This window comes from Sorex fumeus, unplaced genomic scaffold (assembly GCF_029834395.1).
Source record: "Sorex fumeus unplaced genomic scaffold, SorFum_2.1 ptg000035l, whole genome shotgun sequence".
Lineage (NCBI taxonomy): Eukaryota > Metazoa > Chordata > Mammalia > Eulipotyphla > Soricidae > Sorex > Sorex fumeus.
In genome coordinates this window covers 14,298,674-14,320,765 of record NW_026606092.1, presented here as the reverse complement: position 1 = coordinate 14,320,765, position 22,092 = coordinate 14,298,674, and the positions used below count along the sequence as shown (strand labels likewise).

At 42.1% G+C, this 22,092-nt stretch overlaps 1 protein-coding gene across 1 annotated transcript; it reads right to left on the bottom strand.

The window, feature by feature from the left end:
• Nucleotides 1–248: 248 nt before the first annotated feature.
• RND3 (Rho family GTPase 3) lies at nt 249–19,825 on the bottom strand. Its single transcript, XM_056117571.1, has 5 exons — nt 19,438–19,825; nt 18,826–18,913; nt 6,774–6,883; nt 3,949–4,083; nt 249–1,364 (listed from the first exon to the last, which is right to left on the bottom strand). Exons 1-5 carry the CDS (start codon nt 19,585–19,587, stop codon nt 1,113–1,115), a joined length of 735 nt encoding a protein of 244 aa, XP_055973546.1. The 5' UTR covers nt 19,588–19,825; the 3' UTR covers nt 249–1,112.
• Nucleotides 19,826–22,092: the final 2,267 nt, after the last annotated feature.

The following is a 22,092-nucleotide window of genomic DNA, read 5'->3' as shown; positions in this document are numbered from 1 at the left end:
CTTAATTTTCCTTAAAAGGATTCCCCAAAAGGTTGGGTAAGAGGGTCCTTCCCATTTAAAGAAAGTGAAATAAACTAACAGATCATGAGATGCTGCCAACTTCAGAGCTTCAAGCCAAAATAATAAACTTTTTGCTTTGCACTTCTGGTAACTTAATCCCAGACAGCTTTACTCACAAACTGTGCTTTCTGCTACTATTCCTTCATTCAGTATCTCTTAAGGTGAAAATAGTACCTACATTATTCTCCCCCTTGTATCATTCTATGACGTCAAACCAAGACACCTTTTATTTGACTGCATTTTCATCAACGATGGCCAAAAAACCACACATCCTCTTTTCTAAACAGCGCACAAAAATATTACATTGAGCAATTTACCACTTCTTAATGACAATCACAATGATGAACAGAATCATCAGACTGAATAAAACTCGACACTTCTATTTGATCTATTCAATGTTTGTAGTGCTGGTCTGTATATCTTACAAGTCTGCAAAAGCTTTTCTTTCAAACCATCTCACTCAACTATCTTCAGGAGGGCAAGAATTCAAAGCCTCACAAACTTTTCCTCTGGGTATCCCATGGGTCCTGATACAATTTCCATTTTAATGATGAGCTAGGAAGAAATTAGATCACATCCTCTAGAAAACTAAACGGTAAGGTCACAGTGCCAGTTCCCCAATGAGGACGGTATATTATATATACTTTTTTGTAAAGGAGATTAAAACATTTAAAATTAAATCAAAATAGAGATCCAGGATAGATCAGAACAAAAACAAAAACGCAAGCACCATTCAGAGCGTGATCGTTCTTCCTGGGAGTACTTGCATTTCTCCTCATCTCTCTCCAGCCCATTTGAATCTCTCTCTCTTTTTGGCATAGTTTTCAAGTCACATTGCAAAACTCTCCAATATATTCACTTCTCACCACATGTTCTACGTGCCAAACCTAAGGACAGGATTCCAAAACAATGAGCATCCTTTCGGACACCTCTGAAGCTTCAGAATACGCGACTTTGGCTGCGTACTTCACTTAGACGTCACCTTTTTATTTTACTCTCTTTTGGTGTTTGTCCACTAGATTTCCTTGTCCTCATTAAAGATTATGGGAAATTCACATCACAGTGCAGCTCTTTGCTTTGTCCTTTCGCAAGTCCGTGGCAACTGCAGAAAGTTCTGGTCTGCTGGGCATGTGTGAAATCCGCTTTGTGGCCCTTTGTGATTTGTTCCGCTTAACGTTTTTATTTGTCTTGTTTACACATGCCAAGGTGGCAACATGAAAAATGTCTCTGACGCTGTTTTCTGACTGTAAAGCTGAGCATTCAATATAAGTAGCTGCACCAATCTGTTTGGCCATGTTTGCTCCCTGAGAAACAAAAAAAAAAAAAAAAAGGAATTGCAATCAGCAATTAATTCATTTGGAGGGGAAGTTAAAAAGTATTCTCTCATTCCACAAAATAATCATCACTTTAAGATGTTCCCAAGGACATCACTGAATTTTCCAAGGTTGCTGTATAAAATCCCCAATTAAACTGCCTCATTTTTAAGTTTGTAAATATCCATAGTCAAAACTCAGTGAGTTCTAATGCATCCAACTCTTTATCACTCACTATACTACTTGACTTCTCAGAACTGCTGAAAGCTGATCTAAAGTTATTGGACTATGAATAATTGAGGGCTCTGATCATCAAACAGAATGGGATGATTCAAAAGAGCAGAAAAGAAAACATGTGGGCTATGTGCAGGCCCTGGGCTATGACAGGACAGGTGAGTATGTTTCACGTTGGCTACTCCTGGTCTACCGTCCTGTCTTATATGGCCCACAAATAATGTTCCAAATATCCAAATGACCCTTGGTAGATAAAAGGTTCCCCAGTCTAGAAGTTGATTCATCTTCACTATCAACTGTAACCAAGAATAATTAGATATTTAGATCTTTCAGGTTATACCAAAGAACGGAATTATCCAGAGAATATTACTATTGGAAGAAAGCTGAAAATCATGGATGTACATGCATTTATTTTCTCATGGCCTCATCAGGGTAATTTCACCCTAAAAACCTATTGTACTTCACAGAGAATTCAATTTCTTTTATTGAGTGTGAACGGCACTGGCACTCAGGATTAGTCAATAGATTATGCAAATTTTTTGACTAGATTTTGAGGCAAGAAATTTGGAACCAATTTGAATAGGTATGCTATTATGCCCTGGGGCCAAAATAATTAGAGGATGAGCAGAAACTGCATGACATCTGTGTCATGAGAAAACACAAAATACTTCCCGGGCCTGGGTCTTAGTACAGCAGGTAAGGTGCTTGCCTTGCATATAGCCAACCCACATTCAATTCTGGGTACCATATATAGTACCCTGAGCCCTGTCAGGAGTAATTCCTGAGAGCAGAGTCAGGAGTAAGCCCTGAGCATTGCTGAGTATGGCCCCCAAACCAACCAAAAACAGGCAAACAAACAAAAACCAGAAAATTTAAGAAAATACTTTCTAAACAAGCATACGTAAATCAAAACTATTGATTTAAATTACTAGCATTTTTAATTAGAAATTTAAGATAAATATGAAAAAACACAGTAAGATGCTAAGCACTAAGTACAATTCTAGTTATTTTATTCTTAACTTTCTTCAGAATCTGGTCACAGCTTTTTCTTTCTATGTTTTTCTTTTTGGGTCACACTCAGCAATGCACATGGGTTACTCCTGTCTCTGCACTCAGGAGCTACTCCTGGCAGTGCTCAGAGGACCATATGTGAAGCTGGGAATCAAACCCAGGTCAGCCGCGTGCAAGGCAAACACCCTAACTGTTGTGCTATCTCTCCAGCACCTGGTCACAGCTTTTGAAGAGAATGGACTCCAGAAACTTTCTCTTCCTTCATTCTCAACAGTTGCAGAAAAAGTCAGCAGAAACAAAGTCTAAAAGATGCTGTTAAGGAGTCGATCCTACTTTGCTGGTAATAATGTGTTTCGGAATTTTACTGTGTTGCTGAGTACAAAATTAGATTAACTCTCTTAGAGAGTATTAAACAGTATTACTAATTTTGACCACTATCTATCTTAAATCTGTGTAACTAAATCCAGAGGGTGTTGCAGAGATACCACCATTTCACATGGCTTGAAAGCAAATATCATGTGATTACTCTACTGAGTAACAGTATTTTACATTACAATTTGTTGTCAAACTTGTCTTACTGATGCCTGCACATATACAGATGCAGATATAGTAAGATGTTAAAAAGTACTATATAACTTTTTGATAGGGCTTAGCACTAATATGAGGATTTCAGTCAAACCTTGCCCCATATCACTTTGGTACTTGGTAGCTCTTTCTTTTTTGGGGTGGTGGTGGGGATGGTGGGTGGCAACTTTGCAACATGCAGTCACACCCTGCAATGCTCAGGGGCTTATTAAATTCTTGTTCTGTGCTCAGGGACCACCACTCCTGGTGGTGCTCCGGGCACCATATGCAGTGTTGGGGAGGGAACCCAGGACAGCTGTGTGTAAGGCAAGTGCCTCCCTATACTAATCTGGCCCTTTCTTCGCAGTCTTAACATTAGTTGGAGCTCTGAATGGCCATGAAGAGGTTCACAGGGTGCTAAGACACTACCTTGCTTTGCCTCCCTTTGCAAACCCAAATCCCAGACACTTAAAACCACATGGTCACAATCTGGAAATATTGTGCTTATGATCATGAATCCAAATTGAAGCTCTTGTAAGTGGAGTAGAACACTGGGTGACTCTTTGCATACAAGAGGCTGTTTATTCTGTATATAAAGAGACTCTGTTTCTATAAAAAAAAATCCACTTTTGAACATTTGTACATTATACATATGAACACTGAACATAGTACATTGATAATATATATACCTGGTCATATGACACTAAAAAAATCTACGTTTTGACCATGTGTGCACTGAATATATGTACATCAATGACATACATACCTGGTCATATGACACTGGTGTCTGCCGATGATTTGATAGTTCCACCAATGTACTAACATCTGTCCGGAGATCAGATTTGCAGCCAACCAAAAGCATTTTGGTATTGGGACAAAACTCCTGGATTTCACCTTTCCACTGCAGGAAGTAAAAAGGTAAGAATAAATAAATAAGACATCACTCATGTAATGGAAAACAATTCCACTGACAGAACTGAACAAAACATCATCCATGTAATAGAGAACAATTTCTCCAGTGACAGATGCTGGAAGGAAATGGAATTCAAATGGACATTAAAAACATGTCACTTCAGTTGAAGAAGCAAAGTGACATTTATCTTCTAAGTAGATATTAAGTTTTACTACTTTTTAAAGCAGATCCATTAGGGAACATTTACGTATATTATTAAGTATTTTCCCTCTCTATGACTCATGTATCTGTCCCCACTGCAAGAGACTTGTTGAGTGTTGTCAACAATTTCTTAATTACTGGGTTATCTCTAAAAGATAAAAGTGCCTTAAGAATAATTACATAGGCTGCTGAGTGACTACATCCTTGGGTATGTTAATTCGGTTCTTCCCAGCAGAGAAAGCTGGGAAAAAGGCAGAGCCAAGACAGCACAAACATGCAACAGCAATAGAGATTCCAGGAACTGCAGAAGGAGCTAAGAAACAGAAGGTCCTGCCTCCATGCTTCTATTCAAGTGGCCAAATCAGCCAAATCAGCAACGTTAGTGGCATCTGCAGATAGTCCATCTCTTGGGCTATTAGGAACACACATAAGAGTGTGGCTTTAATGTTCCCGGGTTAGTATTAAGTTATAGAAGTTGTTAGATATTTCCGTTTAATCTGCTTTGGCTGGTTGTTCTGTGACCTAAGAATGATTTAAGTCTCCAAAATGTCCAGCAGGGGAAGTGTCTTCTTCAAGAGCAAATGTGCCTGTTTATGGCTTCATTTCCTCAAGCTTGAGATAATCAAGATGGGAGTTGGCTATTCAGAGTCTTCAAAGGAGAACTATGGCTCTCAGGAAGGGAAATCCTAGGGGCTAAAGCAGGAGTAATTTCCCACTCTCCCCATCCACATTCACAAATGTATTATTAAGGGCTCTACTAAGGATGATCATGGTTTCAAGGATGATTAATACATTCTTATGGAAAGAAATTCACAGAACACTGGGGGTGATAAAGTCATAGATAAAAGACTAGATAAGAGGAACACCTTAGAGGAATAATTAAAATATTGCCAGAAAAGTCTCCAAACCCTACAGTGCATTTTGGCAATAACAAGTACTCCAATGGAATGAAGAGTAAAATACACGTTTCATTTCATAATTAGCTAATTTATAAAACTGTTCCTCTTTCCCTTCCTCCTCCCCTCCCAATTTTAGAGGCATTACCCATGTACTAGGTAAGAACTGAATGCAGAACTGAAAAAAGAATAAGATCCTTTATGCTTTAAGTCACTCCAACCTCTTTGACATTCAAGGATTTAAAAGATTCAATTAATCAAGAGGAATCATAGCAGGGGTTATCAGGAGCCTTAAACCTCACACGAATATAAAACACACTCATTAATATCTCTAAGACTCAAGTCACCGTTCATTTGATCTTTGAAGACAAAAGCAAAATAAATCAGGAGCAAGGGTTTTCACCATAAATTATGTATAACCCAGTAGTGTATCAAGTAAAAAACCTCCAGTAAATAAGCAATCTCTCTTATCTCCCGACAAGCACTAGACATGCTGTTATGTCGTTCTTCAGCTGTGTAATGACTTTAGCCTCCCTCTGCATGTCTGGCAATTGTTTACAACTACTGAAGACAGAAAAGGTATATTCCTGCCTGAGACTGACAAACATTTGCAAAGCTTGTGTTAGAGACACGTTACTCAAAACAGAAAGTGGTTAAAAATTGCCTTTGATCTTTTAAGGAGTTTGTATTTTGCAGAATTAGATGCTTGGGCCATGCCGTGTCAATAGACAGGGGATGATCTACCTTCACATCACAATTTCATGAGGACATATAAGAAGCAATCAACTATGGCAGGAGAGTATGAATTAAGAAAAATACAAAAGACAGATACCTTTTTACTCTTATCCATATTCTCTAAAGCCAAAGAGTGGAAAAGAGAGTACTCTACAAAAGGGCCTGATTCTGGAATCTTCTCAGAACTCAGGCCAGGATGGAGTAACAGCTAGTGTCTGACATTTACTTGGTCAGAATTCATCTTGTCTGATAGATGAAAACATATCCTTCACCTTCCCATTTCCTAAACAGCCATTAATTCATTCATTTTAATATAAAATTTAAACTGAAACATGATTGATAGGGCAAATGAAGGAAAAAAGGAAAGAAGGCACATTTTTTTGGGGGGGGGGGCAGAAATTTTTGGCCACAACCAACAGTGTTCAGCAGTTCTTTCTGGCTCTGTGCTCAGAAATTACTTCTGGAGATAATCAGAGGACCAAAAGGGATGCAGGGTATTAAACCGAGCCTGACTCCATGCAGTGCAAGAAACTTATCCACTGTGTTACCTCTCCAGGTCAAAATCACACAATTTTTAGTTGCCTCATAACCACCTAAAGAGGTCAAACATGGAGGCACAGAAAGATTATTTTGTGTTATAGCTTCACGAATAGAATTCTACGAAGCAGAATGATCTCAAAAGAGTGACACCTGTGCTTAGAGAACCTGTTATGTGTGAGCATCTTCTTTTCAGTGATTCATTGTAAAAAAAATCTATAACAGAGTCTTCACTGGAGTGACTGAGCTTTCCACATCCTGAGTGTCAACTAGCACTAAACCATATTATGATTCCCAGCATTTACCTACCTTTTTAAGAACACTGTCCAGAGTCTCTGGTCTACTGATGTCAAAGCAAATCAGCACAGCATCTGAATCTGGGTAAGAGAGGGGCCGGACATTGTCATAGTAAGGGGAACCTAGGAAGAAACAAAAAGATAGATCAGTTTCCACCTGAAAATCCCACTGGTCATGCACTGACTGTCCCTTAGAGTTAAAACTTTTGAATGTCATGTTTTGGACCCACACCTACATCCCCTAACTCATTGAAAAGCATGCAAACAAAAGCCACGTCATCATCTACTCCCTTCTATCAGAAGACATGAAGCATCATTTTGGTTAACCTTAATTCAAGGAGAGAAGCCAAGACTCCCAGTCAAAACTGGCACAGCTCAAAAGTAGACCATAAAGGTGCCTGGATGAAATGGGCAAGTTTCTGTAGTGCTATGCATTGTAGGGTAAATTCACCTCCACAATAAAGGTAGGAGTGAAGAGAACTTATGTGCATTTCTGGTCTTTCATTCAAAATGAAGCTAACAATAGCATCTATCTGGAATGAAATTATGTCAGTGATCTCAGGTAGTATCTAGCACAGTTACTACTTAGGGAAAGATAAATAGTAACTATGGATGTGGTAGAATGACTGTGATTAAAAGTTGAGTGGTAGCAAGCGCTATAATGAGAGATAAGAACTCAAGTCCATTCTGATAGTAGGAGGGGCATGCAGGAAATGGGTAGTTTTGGCTTATAAAGAAAATCACAGTAAAACTCATTAGCAGTAGCCTGAAAGTTACAAATTTGGATAAACAATTGACCTTTTGGACTTGTTTACTTAAACTTACTCTCAAACAGCATGTAGACTCTAATAAAAGTCATAGTGGATCATGTCAGTTTTTTCCTTTCTTACTTAATTTCTTTCATTTAATTTAATGACAGAGCTCTCCCAATAATTTAGGAGATTTCTCTTACCCTTTTAAGCATTCCAACGATGGGTAATTATTGTAAAAAGTCACGATACATTCAAATATACCTTGCCAATGCTACATTATTTTCATGGCCATGACATGAAAATGATTTTTCTTAGGTATTCCCATGCCTTCCAGAGCAGAGAAGGAAAATGTGAGCCACCAAAAGTTTTTTTGAAACAATTGCATTTTGACAGTACTTTCCTCTTGTAGCAGAAGAACTTAATATATTTTGTCTTGAAAAAACAAAACCATCCAAGAGAGGAGGAGAGGAAAGCAAAAGGAACTTTAAATATATCTTACAGTTTCATTTAAATGAAGTTCCCATGTGGCTGTTTCTGAGATTCAGAGTACTGGCTCTTTGGATGAGGCCTCTCTAATCACAATAGTTCCCACACCCCTCACATTCTCTGCAGAACAATTCTTGAGCTGCTTTTGTGATATGGTGGGCCTTTCACTAGCAGCTTTACTGATGGAGAGTGAACTTCAAACCAACTGTATGCCAAGCAAGCAAGGAAGGAATGTTCTAGGAATCAGGAAGAAAGGTGAGTAAGCGCAGGTCCTGGGAAGCCAGCATTTCTCAGGAGTTACTGTAACTCCTCACCCATATCTGGAATCAGGACCTGCTTGATGCGGATAAGACAGACAAAGGAAAAGTGTTTTCCAAAAGTTTAAGAGTCTTTAAGAGTTGATTTGAACCACTAAGGCACACAAGAAGGTTTTTTTTTTTTCTGAAAAATGACAAGCAATGATTATTGTCCATTAGTCACTCAAGGAAATCTGAGGTTTAGAGAATCACACAAAAACTCATTAATTAAACCATTTGTTGAGGCAGATGAAATAAATGACTGACCATGTTCTACTGTTATTTCCACCATATTTTCACTCTGGAATACTGCTTTCTTAACTGCAATCTCTCCATTTCTTGTGTGTGTGTGCTCAAAGTCTAACTTTGACTCAGCTTCTGCTTGTAAACATTAGGGAATCTCTTTGTCAACATGGAGTCAGGACATTGAAAGATAATAAAATGAAAATCCAAATACCGCAGGGTTTCTTCGGGTTTTCAAAGCTGACACCATATTCATAAGGCCAGCTATTTAAGCATGAGGACTGTCAGAAACCAACTGGGGCTCCAGAGCTTTCCTTCCCATACAATCTCACCTTAGGAAAGACAACTCTTCACTGTACATTCTTTCTACTCCCAATAGGACATGAATTTTAAAGGACAGGCATATCCAGGTGCCTTATTCCCTCAGAACATGGCCTTAGACTAGATGAATCTGAGAAGACTGCCCAACAATAGACCTGAGCTTTCCAAATACACCATTGGAGAATTGCAAAGGGGCTAAAACAGTGTAGTTAAATGAGAAGTATTAGGAAAACCTAGAGAATGTTTTCAGTACTTGGTTCATTTTAGGGCTGCAGAGAAACACTTCTGTGTCCCTGTGTCCTCCACACATTCTGAGGACAAAAATAGGACATCTTTTTGGCTTTGTCTTCAAGCTTCTGACTCAGCAAAAGATTCTGTGTTTCCTGAAAACCAAAGTAACACCTTCTGGACTTTGTGGGTACACCTAAGAAGCTAATAAAGTATGACAGTGACATGCTTTCACAACTACAGCCAAATTCATATGAAGATTTGTTTCTGCTCTTACTTTAATTTGGCTTAAAGTCTCAAATAAAAGTAGCTGCATACGTAAAGGTTTGTGAGAAATAAACCATCCCTGTTGAGGTAGAAGTAATTTTTAGAAGATTAAACAAGATCTAATTAGCAATGATACTTTGATCCTATCCTATTACTTTTACTAAATAACAGTGCTTTCAAATCAGCAAGAGTATCCAAAGGTAGTAATAAAACTCATTGCCACATTTATTAGCTATAAGCCTAATTTGGTTAACCACTAACTGCAAGAGTAATATGTCATTAAAAACGACAGACCATTTATTCATTATCTTCTGGGATAAAGTTAAAACTCTTTTCCTCATGGGAAAATCAACTGATTTTCTTTGTAATGGTTAAAAAAAAACCCTTAATAAGTGTTTTAGTGAAAAAAAAAAATCAAACAAGTCACGAGTTAATAGGATCTTCAGTTAATAGGAAAGAAAAAAATCTTATGTAACTTACAAGTGTTGACTCAGTTTACACATTTTAAATTCTTCCTTAGAGAGCCCAAGCTGCCACACAGAGACCGCAGCAGAGCAAAGCTGGAAAGGCCTGGTGTGCTCCTGGGGCCAGCTGGGGGAACTCTGGAGCCAGGACAAAAAAAAAAAAAAAAAAAAAAAAGAGGAATTCCAGGAATCCCTTGCAAAGTGAGAAGCCATCAGGGAGGCAGAAGCAACACAAAAGAAAAAGCCCCAAAAAAAAGAGCCCAGGAAACAAAGACAATACCTGTTCCTCCTTCTCAGATCCCTTCAGAAAAGTCTGCAAGATGTCCTGGTCAAGCCAAATGGCATTTAAAGGAACTCCCACAGGAGTTTGGTTCAAGGTGCTTAAGAGGCCCTTCCAGGCTAGAGTTCAACACAAGGAAGAGCTAACACTGTTTCATTATGTAGGAAAGCCGGAACTTTTACCGTGACACGTGGTTGATGCACATGTTATATGCAACCCAGTCCCAAGAACAGACTCACGCGGAATTCAGTTAGTTTGGCTACAGCACTTTGCTAGGCATCTGTATATCTTTCCACAGAGAACAGGTCTCCTACATATGGGAAGGTCAGAGGCAGCATTTCCTTTACACCATGTGTAACACTAAGCATTCCATTCCAAGACGGACTCTAATAATTCACAGACCATCAAAGGTAAAATTTTAGAAAAACTCCACATTATAAACAACTACATCATATGCAAAATGCCACTCCCTTCCCTGCAAATCAGTTAAAGTGCTTCCCTAGGGTTGAAAGAGTTGCACATTTGGAATTCTCTGTGTTCTGAAGTTTGGCAAACACCAGCAAAGTTCTACGAGGCTTCCTGAAACTTCAGATCTACTCATTGGTATCTTCAAGATCGTTAATTCTGGGTGAGAGCATTATTTCCAGTCTAAGAATAGCCATAAAGCACCTCACCCAGAAACTAATTCTGCAGTTACATACCTACCTGCTTAAGTCATCCCTTCAAAAGATAGAGCATACCATATATGCACATAATTAAATGTATATGTAAGAAGATGCATGCCCAATAGGGAAGCTTTATGGAATCTTTGCAAAATCAGTTCAATGAAACTTTATATGGGACTTTATAGGCACTTGAGAACGGAAAACTCTTCTAGCTGAGTATTTCATGATAGTTTCTTGACACTTAAGGAGAAAAATCTTCCTTTGCCACTTCCAAAGAAATCCCTACCAAGTATAACGAAATTACAAATACTTCATATTCTTTGGCAGAGGAAAGATGGTAACATTTGATGTTTTTAGTGACCAACTAGAAAGTCTCTACCTAAGAGCAGCTACCATGGCAACTGTGGGATCTGCCTGATTGTTACAAGATTCCATTTCCTGTCCCATAACAATTCAGTGAAAGTTTCAAATTAGTAACAGTCTTAAGAATGTGAATCAAGTTAGGGCAGAGCTTTTGTGTGTGGCTCCCTGCAAGACTGTTGAACTCCTTTTCCAAGTAGTCAGCACCACAAGTATGCCCACAAACAGATAACAAACATTCTGAGGACTAAGATATCAATTGTTTCTTCTCTATGAGACTAATAGGAGCTGTCAAGAGACTTGATAATAAGGGTTGGGGTACTTATCTGACACATTTCTTTCTGTTTTGCCATAAAAATAAAACCAACACTTTTAATCACTGGGGGTTATGTTGGTGCACTTTTGGGACAGAAAATAAGGCAGGTAGTTATAAGATAGGTATTTTGAGACTTCACTCGAACTTTAGTCTTAAATTAATCTTACGGAGATGCATATAAAAGACAAAAATACTTAAAATGGAACCTTTAGCGTATCAGAGATATAGGATGAGTTGATAGGTATAATTTTCTAAAAATTACATTATCCTCCACTTGATCACTTGACTTCCCGTTAATCATCGATTTGCTCGAGCGGGCGCCAGTAACGTCTCCATTTGTCCCTGTCGCGTGCTAGTGTAGCCCAATGGCATCTGTTTGCTCTAGGAACATGAAGAGCCTCAAACCATTCAAGATCATCCTTCACTTATGGATTGAAAATTTTGTGTCTCATATAATAATAAAAAGTAAGATTTGGGGGCCGGAGCGATAGCACAGCGGGTAGGGTGTTTGCCTTGCACGCAGCTGACCTGGGTTTGATCTCCGGTATCCCATATGGTCCCCCAAGCATTGCCAGGAGTAATTCCTGAGTGCAGAGGCAGGAGTGACCCCTGAGCATCGCTGGGTGTGACCCAAAAAGCAAAAAAAAAAAAAAACAAAAAAGAGAAGATTCCACAGAGTTGAGTACACACATGGATTCACTTTTCCACATTCTATGGTCACTAAATTAATATTTCAAAACCAATGTGCACAGCACATGGCCACACTTCTTAGACAGCTTATGTTGAGGGTCAATGAAATTTCTGTCTTGCCAAGGGGGACTCTGGGTAAAGGTGCCAAAATTAGTAACTGAGTAAAGTAAAGTAAAGGCCCTCCCGTTGATCATCGATTTGCTCGAGCGGGCCCAGTAACGTCTCCATTGGAGACTTTGTTGTTACTGTGTCTGGCATATTGAATACGTCACAAGGAGCTTGCCAGGCTCTGCCGTGCGGGCGAGATACTCTCGGTAGCTTGCCGGGCTCTCCGAGAGGGGCGGAGGAATCGAACTCGGGTCGGCCATGTTGGCTGCTCCTAAGGCAAATGCCCTACTGCTGTGCTATTGCTCTAGCCGCAGTAACTGAGAAAGTATTTAAAAAGCATCAGAAAATGGCTGAGACACAACTAATTCATCTGGAATAGTCCAGGCACCAGACGGAAATGGAGAAACTACTGGTCCTCAGTGTCATAACTATACACAAAAAGTTCAAAATGGACTAATGAGAAAACATCTGGTCATGTCAGGTGGCACACAAGGACCAGTCTATTCTTCTCGGTGAAACATGCATTTTAGCGATAAATCAGATTGGCTGGGAGGGGGGAAGGAAATAAAAGTTAAAAAAAATCTATAATGGCATATGCAGATTTAGCCAAGCAATTAATACTCCAGCACTATTTTGTTTGCTTTTCAATCCATAATTTAAATGGAAATTGTTGCTTATTAGATAAATCATAGGAGTTTTAAGTATTGCTTAGTGTAAACTGCCATCCAAACTCAGAGCTCTATAATTTTGTGTCAAATTGCTCTTTTTAAAAGTTTCAGAGGGAAAATAGTTTAGTTGAATCTAGTTTCAAACCTCTAAGTCCCTAGAGTTCATTATGACTCTATGATTGAACTGGTTTGCTGTACTTTTTGCCCTTGATATTTACAAACACCTATTACTTCTTCCTTGTAAATAGCTGTCTTCCTTTTCTCATAGGAAGGTTAGGCTGGAAATCTTCAATTTCAAAATCTCTTTTATCTCATCCTCATTAACTAGACAGAAACATGTTTTGCAGCAGGAGGAATGTTATAGACTTAAGAACTGTGTCAGTTTCTAGAGATAAGGATTGGGAGGTAGAGGTTCCCATGAGGTCACAAATCAGTAGGCTCCTGCTAGTCCCATGACCTCTAACAATTCTGAATCTGCTGCCAGATGAACTCAATTTTAGTGTCTAGGCTCTAAACGCAACAAACAGTAAGCTAAAAAGTAAGCTAACAACAAAGAATGGTAACACCCTGAAGGCAAGAGAAGTTTGCTGCCACTGTGGGGAACTTTTCCTTTAGAACTGTAAACCAAAGAACATGTACATAGAATACCCTGGAACAAAGTTTGGAAATATCTTGCCTAGATGTGTTAATCTATGATTAATATCACACAAATATCACATACACACTCATACACACACACACAAAGTATCTCTTTTGAAGCTGTTTTCTGCATAATTTTGTATTAATTTTCATGGAAGAGACAGTACAATGGGCTTAGCAAATACAAAGTATGTTTTGCATACAGGAGGTCAGGGTTGGAATGCTAGCGTCCAGGCCCAGAGGTCATCTGAGCAGCACCAGGTGTGCAGGCCCCTCGCCTCCTCCCCCAAATCCCCAGAATCAAATATTTCAATAAAGTTTTCAGCACCAAGACCATTTCTCAAATCATATCCAAGGTACAAATAAAGAACCAAGAAAGACTGTTATTTGTAAAGGAGTTTGTCCTCAAAATTGAGTCATAAATAAATAAGATTTTTCTTTTCTCTCTTTAAATGTCTTTAAAGAATACTGTGTTCTGTTAATTATGCTAAAAATGATTCCAAGAAGTGCCAACTTTAGTATGCATGGCCTAAAAGCAGCTTCTAAGGTTATCCATGAGGCAAGAGCATAGTTATTGTGGGAAATTTTCATAGCGGAATTGAAAATTTTAAAACAAATAATATGCCTTAAGTAAAATGAGCATTAACTTGCCTTGGTTAAAAGCCGGCATAACTGATTATTCCTCCCTAAATCACATGTGCTGAAATTACACCGCAATCAAATCACTTAGGAAAAGATATGGTGATACTTAATGACTAAGTTTCTATTATTAGGAGGCATTTGGCTTCATGCTACAAATTGCTTTCATGTCTGGCAAACGTGGCAGATTCTGAAGTACCAGACATTAGAACTACTCTGGCTTTACTTAGTGCTTCAAAATACCAAACCAATACCCCATGTTTTGCAGAAATTCTTTGAATGACTTGCAATCCCTTATGACCATTTCTGTAACAATAAAAAAAGTTCAACCTATCAATGAAAAGGACATATTTGAGTAAAAAAATCAGAAATTATAGTTCTATGTGCATAGGCCTTAAAAAAACCCCTCCTTTTAGAGGACTCATGTAGCATTATTTAAATGACTTCATTTACTTTGTGGAGTGCAGGAGAGGGCTGGAATAACTTTATGCAGTCATAGAAAATAAGCTGGCAAAGTGCCATTGTGGTTGCTTTAATTGATGTGTGCTGGGGGTGGTGGGGGGTGTCTCCTATCAGAAAACACACTGGAGCAGAGATCAGCAAGAGGAATAGCTGACAAGGTAAAATGGGGTTGGGGTGGGGGTGGGGTGGGACCAGACCCCAAAGTTCAAGGCCCTGACAAAAGTCGCTCATCCTAGGTCAACTGTGAGCCCAACCAAGGGAGGAGAGCTTCCTTTATAGAACTTCTTTTTCCCCCACTCACCAGGTATGATTTTAATTAACACTGCATCTTTATCTTAACACTGAATTTCTAACTTGTGTGCAGCATATGCACAAAGAAAGCTAGGGGGTGATAGTGGAAAAGACAGAAGGATCTGGTAAGCTACTGTGTCTCAGAAAATGCAAAATGAATTCTCCTCTCTTATTCTTTGTATAAAGAGGTCTCATATTTGATGCTTTCTCTTATACCTAATTTGGCAAACTTTTGTCTATGGTAATTTTATATGACTACAGGTAAAAGTGTAGCAGGATGAGAAGTAGAAGCTGTCCAAGGACAGAAGACAAACAAGAGAACAGATATTGCAGCTAAGCCTTTGCCCTCTGGGAGGAAACTGAACAGGATATGAATGCCATCCCAAGGGTCAAAGTTTATGTCCTCCCTATGGAGCAGATCTTAAGCATGACTCATATATCGATCGCTAACTTCCACAAGGTTCTAGAAGGGGATATGAAAACCTGACATCTAGGATTTTAGAGACTGGATTGAATCTTCTTTTTAGACTTCAATTGATAGTATTTGGGGAAGATGTATCAAGATGCAATTATGTTCACAACCTGAACGCAACAAATGGCTCAGTGGGCAAAGAAAATATCAAACATTTGTCAAAAAATAATCCCATCCAGAAATCTGCTATAAAACATTGGGACAAAATGAGAAAATGTTCAAGATACTTGAAATGACTAGTTGCTGATACAATATTGCTAGCTGGATGTACTTTATTCATGAATGAAAAACAATTTTTGGTGGAAACAGTCTATTCTTAGAATGTATGCAGTGCTTAGTGACTATTTTTAATTAACTCACATTTCACCTCACAAACAACATAATGGTATTCTAAATAATTCCTTATGCTCCTTTTTCCATTTGCATAGGACCTAAATTTGAAGTAAGAATTCATTACTGGATAATTTTGCAGTGTAACATTTTCTTAATCATTTTCCCCCAAACCTTTATATTTTAGTTAAATATGCATAGGCTTTATTCTATTAAATAAAAATACAAGTGATTATTTCACTAAAGACTTCATTTCAGGTGATTATCTTTAATTTGCTGAAAGACAATGTTTATAAAGTTGCCATTCTCAGAGCTTAGGTAATTCAGTGTAATAAATGTCATTGAATCGCATCTCCTAGGAAACTATGCCTATGATTATTCATTTGTTCATTCAACAGATTTTACTTGGGTGAGTACTGTGTGCAAGGCATGATGCTATATGTGCTCTGACTACAAACTGCTTTTTATTAAATTCTTCAAAATATCTGAAGTCAAGTTTCTCTACACATGAAAAGCATTGCCTCTAACTATAAACTGCCCTCATTTTGTTTGTTTTCTAGCCTTTGAAAAACAATATGCTTTTTTCCTCTTTTAGTAAAAGTCAATTTAGCACTTTGGGAGCCTAATCTAAAATCTCCGTTGGTGGTCCTGTGACTCTTGAAGCTTGAGACAGGGATATTAACCCAGCATTCCTACCAGCCCACCCATTCCTCCAGGACTCAAATCCATCTCCTCCCTAAATCCAGCAGGAAACAGGGGCTCTGCTCAGAGCCTGCCTTGCTCTGTAGGTGGTGAAAACCCCAGCACAGAATGCCAGGTCCAATAAGAGGGAAGGCCAGCTAACATCCTGGGAAACACAAAAAATTTGCCTGTCTGGGAGTTCTAAAGCCAAGCAGGGTACAGCTGGGGGAATTCTGCACATTCCCTAACTTGGTATCCTTTTTACAAAGGATGAAAAAGAGACTCAGGGTAGTAGGGGATTTGCACATGGAAATCCCCAGTAACTAGTAGCTAAGACCTAAACACAAACTTCTATCTATCACCGGATTAGACTCACAGAACCCACTCCGAAATAATTTATATTCTCCTGCCTTGGGTCCAAAGACGGTTCAAGGAGGATAGGGAGAAAAGGGGGGCAGGGTACCGGTACTAATTTTTACTGCATCCATCAGCTATGCCGTTCTCTAGGGACAAGAAATACCAGGATGTACGTGGGAATTGGAGCTTACTAAGGATTGGACGGAAGGGCAAGTCTGATGGTAGAAACCACCTTAAAATATAGAGAACACTCAGAATTCTGCCGATCAACACTTTCTCTACAGTTCGGGAGAAAGTGTGAGCGATCCCTAGAGTTCGAAAGGCAAGATTCTGGCCCTTGGCGAGCATTTCCAGGGGAAGCAGAGGCGGCCCTTCACTCCCCCACGCCGAGCACCAGGCGCCGCCCCTGGAGGCGCTCGTGGGAGACTTCTTGCTCGCCTTTGTGTGTGGGGCGACACTGCCAGGTCTGGCCCGTCTTCCCGCTCTCTAATCTCCTGCGGTCCCCAGGGGCTCCGGAGGTTCTCGCTCTGGGTTGTGGGAAGCTCGAAAAGCCCCGAAGCACCTCCAAGAAAGCCACTCCCAGATGAGAGCAGCTCCACCTCAGCCTCCCCGCCTGGCAGCCCGAGCGTGCTGGCACTTGCGCGCTGCTCGGCGCCAGTTTCGCCGGGATTTGGCTCGGCTCCCCTGGAAATGCAGTCAGTGCAGCTCCCAGACCTAACCGAAGGACCCGGCTTTCCTGGAGGCTCCGCCTCCCGCCGAGGAGGCCACTTTTGTTCGTTTGTTTGTTTGTTTGGGGCCACAATCAGCGGTGCCCAGGGTTTACTCCTGGCTCTGCACTCAGGATTCATTCCTGACTCAGGGGACCCTATAGGGATGCTGAGGATCGAACCCGGGTCGAGTTGGCAGTGTGCAAGGCAAACACCCTTAGCTGTCCTATGGCTCCAGCCTCCACACTAGTTTTGGAAATCATCTGCTTTCGCCGGCTTCTCCTAGAGAGGATCCTGGGAATCTCAGCCCCGGGATTCCGGGAGGCGCAACCCACCCCCACCCCGGCCCCTAGTGCCCGGCCCCCATTCCCCTCATGGAACAATTCTTTAGTTCTCCAGAAATGTTCCCGCCCCGCTGGGTGCTCGGGCCTCGCTCCCACCCTTCCCACCCCGCGCAAGGTAGTAGATGGGTGGGCGCGTGGGAAGGCGATAACCCCACCTTGAACCCTGGACCCTTGGAAATCATTCACCACGACGCCAATAATCCAATTGGACGCGCGGGTCAAAGGCGAACCATGCAGCTCTCTCGAGGCCGGATGGGCCGGCCGAGGGTGATGCAATTGGGGTCAGGCGAGAATGACGCGGGCGCCGGGAGCCGGGGGTGGGGGGTGGGAGCCGCGGGTCGGGGGGGAACCGGGCGGCCCCGGGGATCACGCGGCCCCGAGTCCGCCGCCCGCGCGCCGCCGGCACATTCCTGGCTGTAGGCGTCACGTTCCTCTCCCCGCTCGCTAGCGCCGCATCCGCACGCCACGGCGTCGCTCCGGGGAGATGCTGCCTCCTGCCACCTCCGCCGCGCTCGCCCCTAGCCTCCCCGGCCACCACCAGCAGTTTAGATCCGCCGGGAGCGCGCGGGCCGCCTTGCCAGGTGGCTCTGCGCGGGCACGCGGCGCACCACCGGGGCCACCTCGCCGGTTCCCAGGCCCCTCGAGCACCACCGGCGCTGGCTCATCGCTCCGATCCACTAAGCTACGAGGGTTCCAATCATGGGGTCACCCAGCGGGCACTGAGCTGCCTTCTCCCCGCCGCCCCCCCCCACGGGCATCCCCTCGCACCCCGCCGCCCCCTAGCCATGCGCCCCATCCCCGACTAACGTTTCACCCTGCAGGGGTCGGGGGAAATCCCTTAGAATAGCCAAAGTTCACGTCGGAGGTGCTGCAGAGCTCTCGCCAGACCCTGGAGCCCCAAGACCAGCCGCGCGACCCCCTCCACCGCCAATGTCCCCCCCCCCCCCCCACGAGCGGCTGGAATCCCGGTCCGAGCGGCCACGCGGTCTAGTGACTTACCCGAAGTGTCCCAGAGGCTCAACTCTATCCTTTGTGTGTCGATTTCAAAACTGGCCGTGTAATTCTCAAACACCGTCGGGACGTAATTCTGGACACACAAAATGGACAAAGGGAAAAAAGAGGGCAGAGAGGTTATCTGACCACGCACGACACCAGCAGAATGCGCTCTGAGTGGGGTAGGAAAAAAAAAACGCTCCCCAAACCACCTCCCTGCTCACTTAAAAACGGAATCGTAATTGGAGTCCGGTAGATCCCACCACTAAGCCCGGTGACCCTAGCCGGAGCCCCTGCTGACCCCACCCGCGGCTCTCTAAAACGTGCCTCCCCAAGTCTCCCAGGTTCTGCACACTTGACCAAACAAGTTTCAGAATCTCAAGCTAAAAGCAGAAAGTGCCGGCGCGTCCCAGACCCTCGGTGCTTCAAAGCCTGCTGCCTTCCCCCCCAGCAAGTCTAAGCTGGGGAAAGGGGTTAGGGTTGTACTTTATTTAATTATTTTTTCCTTAAGCACTGAAGGAGCCAAAGCACGGAGAAGCCCACCTCTAGGCAGGGGATTTCCCCCCATCTCCTTCCAGCCACCCCCTTCCTGGAAGCCCCAGCCGGCCACTCACTCACCTCGGGGAAGCAGTCCTTGGCGAAAACGTGCAGCAGCGCGGTTTTCCCACACTGACTATCTCCCACTACTACTATCTTGCATTTCACGTTCTGATTAGGATCCATGATAGATTTACTGGATAATTTCTGGCTGGCTCTTCTCTCCTTCATTGATCTTGCCTTCTTTTCTCTCGGAACAGGAATTTTCTCTTAAGAGGAAAAAAATATATACGTATAGATATATAGTCTCTCTATATTTCTAGTTGGGGAAAAAAAAGACGGATATAAAAATAAATCCGCAAGGCTGGTGGGAACCCTTGAGGCGCGGCGCAGAGGTGGAGAACTAGAGGAGCGGGCTTGTTCCTCCCCTCCAATAAGTTTTCTGCCTGACTCCACCACGCGCCTCCAAGGCCAATTCCGATCCGACTGCTTTGTTTCACGCTCTCGGCGCGGCTTTATACGCCCAGCCTTCCAATCCTCGTCTTTCTCAATGAGAGGAGGAAACTGATCCGCCTCCTCCCCTTTTATGGAGCCTGGGAGCCGGCCGAGCCGGGCGGCTCCTGGAAAATGCAAAGAGTGCGCCCTCTAGGGGGGGCAGTGCGGAATCCGTTTCCAGACCGACCGAGACCCGGGGACTGGCGCCCAAGAGGCTTTGCTGATGGATGGAGCCCTGCAGATCTAGGAGCTAGTGGGGGAGGGAGGTGGAGGAGGAGGCGGCGGGAACAGAACGTGCACGTTGATATTTCTTTACCGCAATTCTTTTCCTAAGACTTTAATAGGGACCGATGTGTGGAAGCCTCACGAATATTTCTGAAAGCTGAAAAGTAATCCGATTGTAGGTAACAAAATATTGGGCGGGGAAAGGTTAAATGACCCTTTAAAAAAATAGCATACATCAATTTTACAGGCCACCCGGAACAATAGAATGGCTGAGGTAGGTTTTTCACACTCAAGAACTATATTGCCTGGGTCACCCCAATTTTGACCTGTGTCCAAAATCAGCCAGTTACAGTCACCCTGGAGGAAATAGAAAGGTTTTGAAGAGTGGATGAGAAGGTGGGAAGCAGAGAAAGAAGAGAAATACAAGAAGCTGATAACTGAGTTATCTGAGTAACAGAAGTCACTGGAAATTCAGCCTTAACTGAACCAGGGACCCCCAGATACAAGGTCCAGTGGGCAGCCCGCCTATTACCACTTTGCAATGAGGAGACTGGGCAGGGAAGGATTCTGATCCTGCTTATAAGTCTCCTCTCTTTAGCCCACACTTTCATGAAGCCAAGTATCCGAATCTGAATCCAGAAAACACAAACATTATTAGTTGAAAAACGTAGGTACGACCCTTGGTCACTTGGTCCCCAACCTTCCTCTACATTCATGCACTTTCTTACCCACAGAGTAGGTGTATTTAAGAGGCTAAAAACCAGCAGAGTATTTAAGAGGCTAAAAACAGCCCATCACTTGTTCTTTTTCCCTACAGATGTCTCTTTTTTCCCCCTCATTTTCATCTTCTTTGCTCCAAATGGCCTGTAGGCTTCAATTACTGAGTTGTGGTAAGGATATTCATCCAAACCAACATAAAGGTTCCCCTATGGAGACTTACTATCTTATAAATAAAAAATGAGATGTAAAGCCAGAAAGCTCACTCTAGGGATGAAAAGAAATCTTGAAAGGTGGTTAAAAGCATGGATGTCATTGGTAGACAGGTAGAAGCATGAAGCCCCAGGGATCCGAGAGTGGTCTCCTATTCCTTTAAGTAGCCTAGAAAACTCTGGCATAAACCTCTTCAAGGAAGACGCCCAAATCACTCCTTGACCATGAACCGGACTCTTTAATATGAAATAGGTTTGGGCATTTTTCTATAGAAAATAGGTTTCTATAGAAAACATAGTTTACACATGTTCTCAAGCCTATTTACATGTATTTGTTTATCATCCATTTAGTTGTTTGAGAAGCATTGTGGTGGGGCAGGAGATCATAAAGAAATGAGAGGATTCACATTTTTAACTTCACAGTTTTTCCACCTCTTTAAGCCTCGATATCATCATCTGTAGAATAGGAATTGTAATAGTAATTAGGAGGAAAAGCCAGTGTAGTTTAAAAAATAGTTTCTGGAGCAATTAAATACCCTTGACCTATTTTATGTGATCATATGTAGCTCTCATTTGCACTTCTCAGAACTATCGAACATGTCTAGAAAAATTATAGCTTCATTAGTAGAATCTCTAATTGAAACTAGAGAGATAGATCCAGTCATTCTTTCTCCTCTCTCGGGTTTTTAACTTTGGAAGTTTCCCCTTTTGAGTGATATGATTTAGTCTTTCATATTCTTGAACAGATGCTGCCTACATGGCTAAATCACTCTAACAATAACTGTGAATTTTCAGCATTTGATGGACTCTGAATAGGATAACCATGTAATTTAATAATATAAGTTGGTACACTTTTGAGAGCATAAGGGGATGTTAAAGGTAAAGGTAAAGGCCCTCCCGTTGATCGTCGATTTGCTCGAGCGGGCCCAGTAACGTCTCCATTGGAGACTTTGTTGTTACTGTGTCTGGCATATGGAATACTCTCGGTAGCTTGCCGGGCTCTCCGAGAGGGGCGGAGGAATCGAACTCGGGTCGGCCATGTTGGCCGCTTGTAAGGCGAACGCCCTACCCGCTGTGCTATCACTCC

Coding starts and splice junctions, on each gene's coding strand:
- RND3 (XM_056117571.1), bottom strand. CDS start 19,587: ATGAAGGAGAGAAGAGCCAGCCAGAAATTATCCAGTAAATCTATCATG. Junction 4,084..6,773: donor TGGACAGTGTTCTTAAAAAG/GTAGGTAAATGC, acceptor TACTTCCTGCAG/TGGAAAGGTGAAATCCAGGA. Junction 1,365..3,948: donor CACCAGTGTCATATGACCAG/GTATGTATGTCA, acceptor TTTGTTTCTCAG/GGAGCAAACATGGCCAAACA.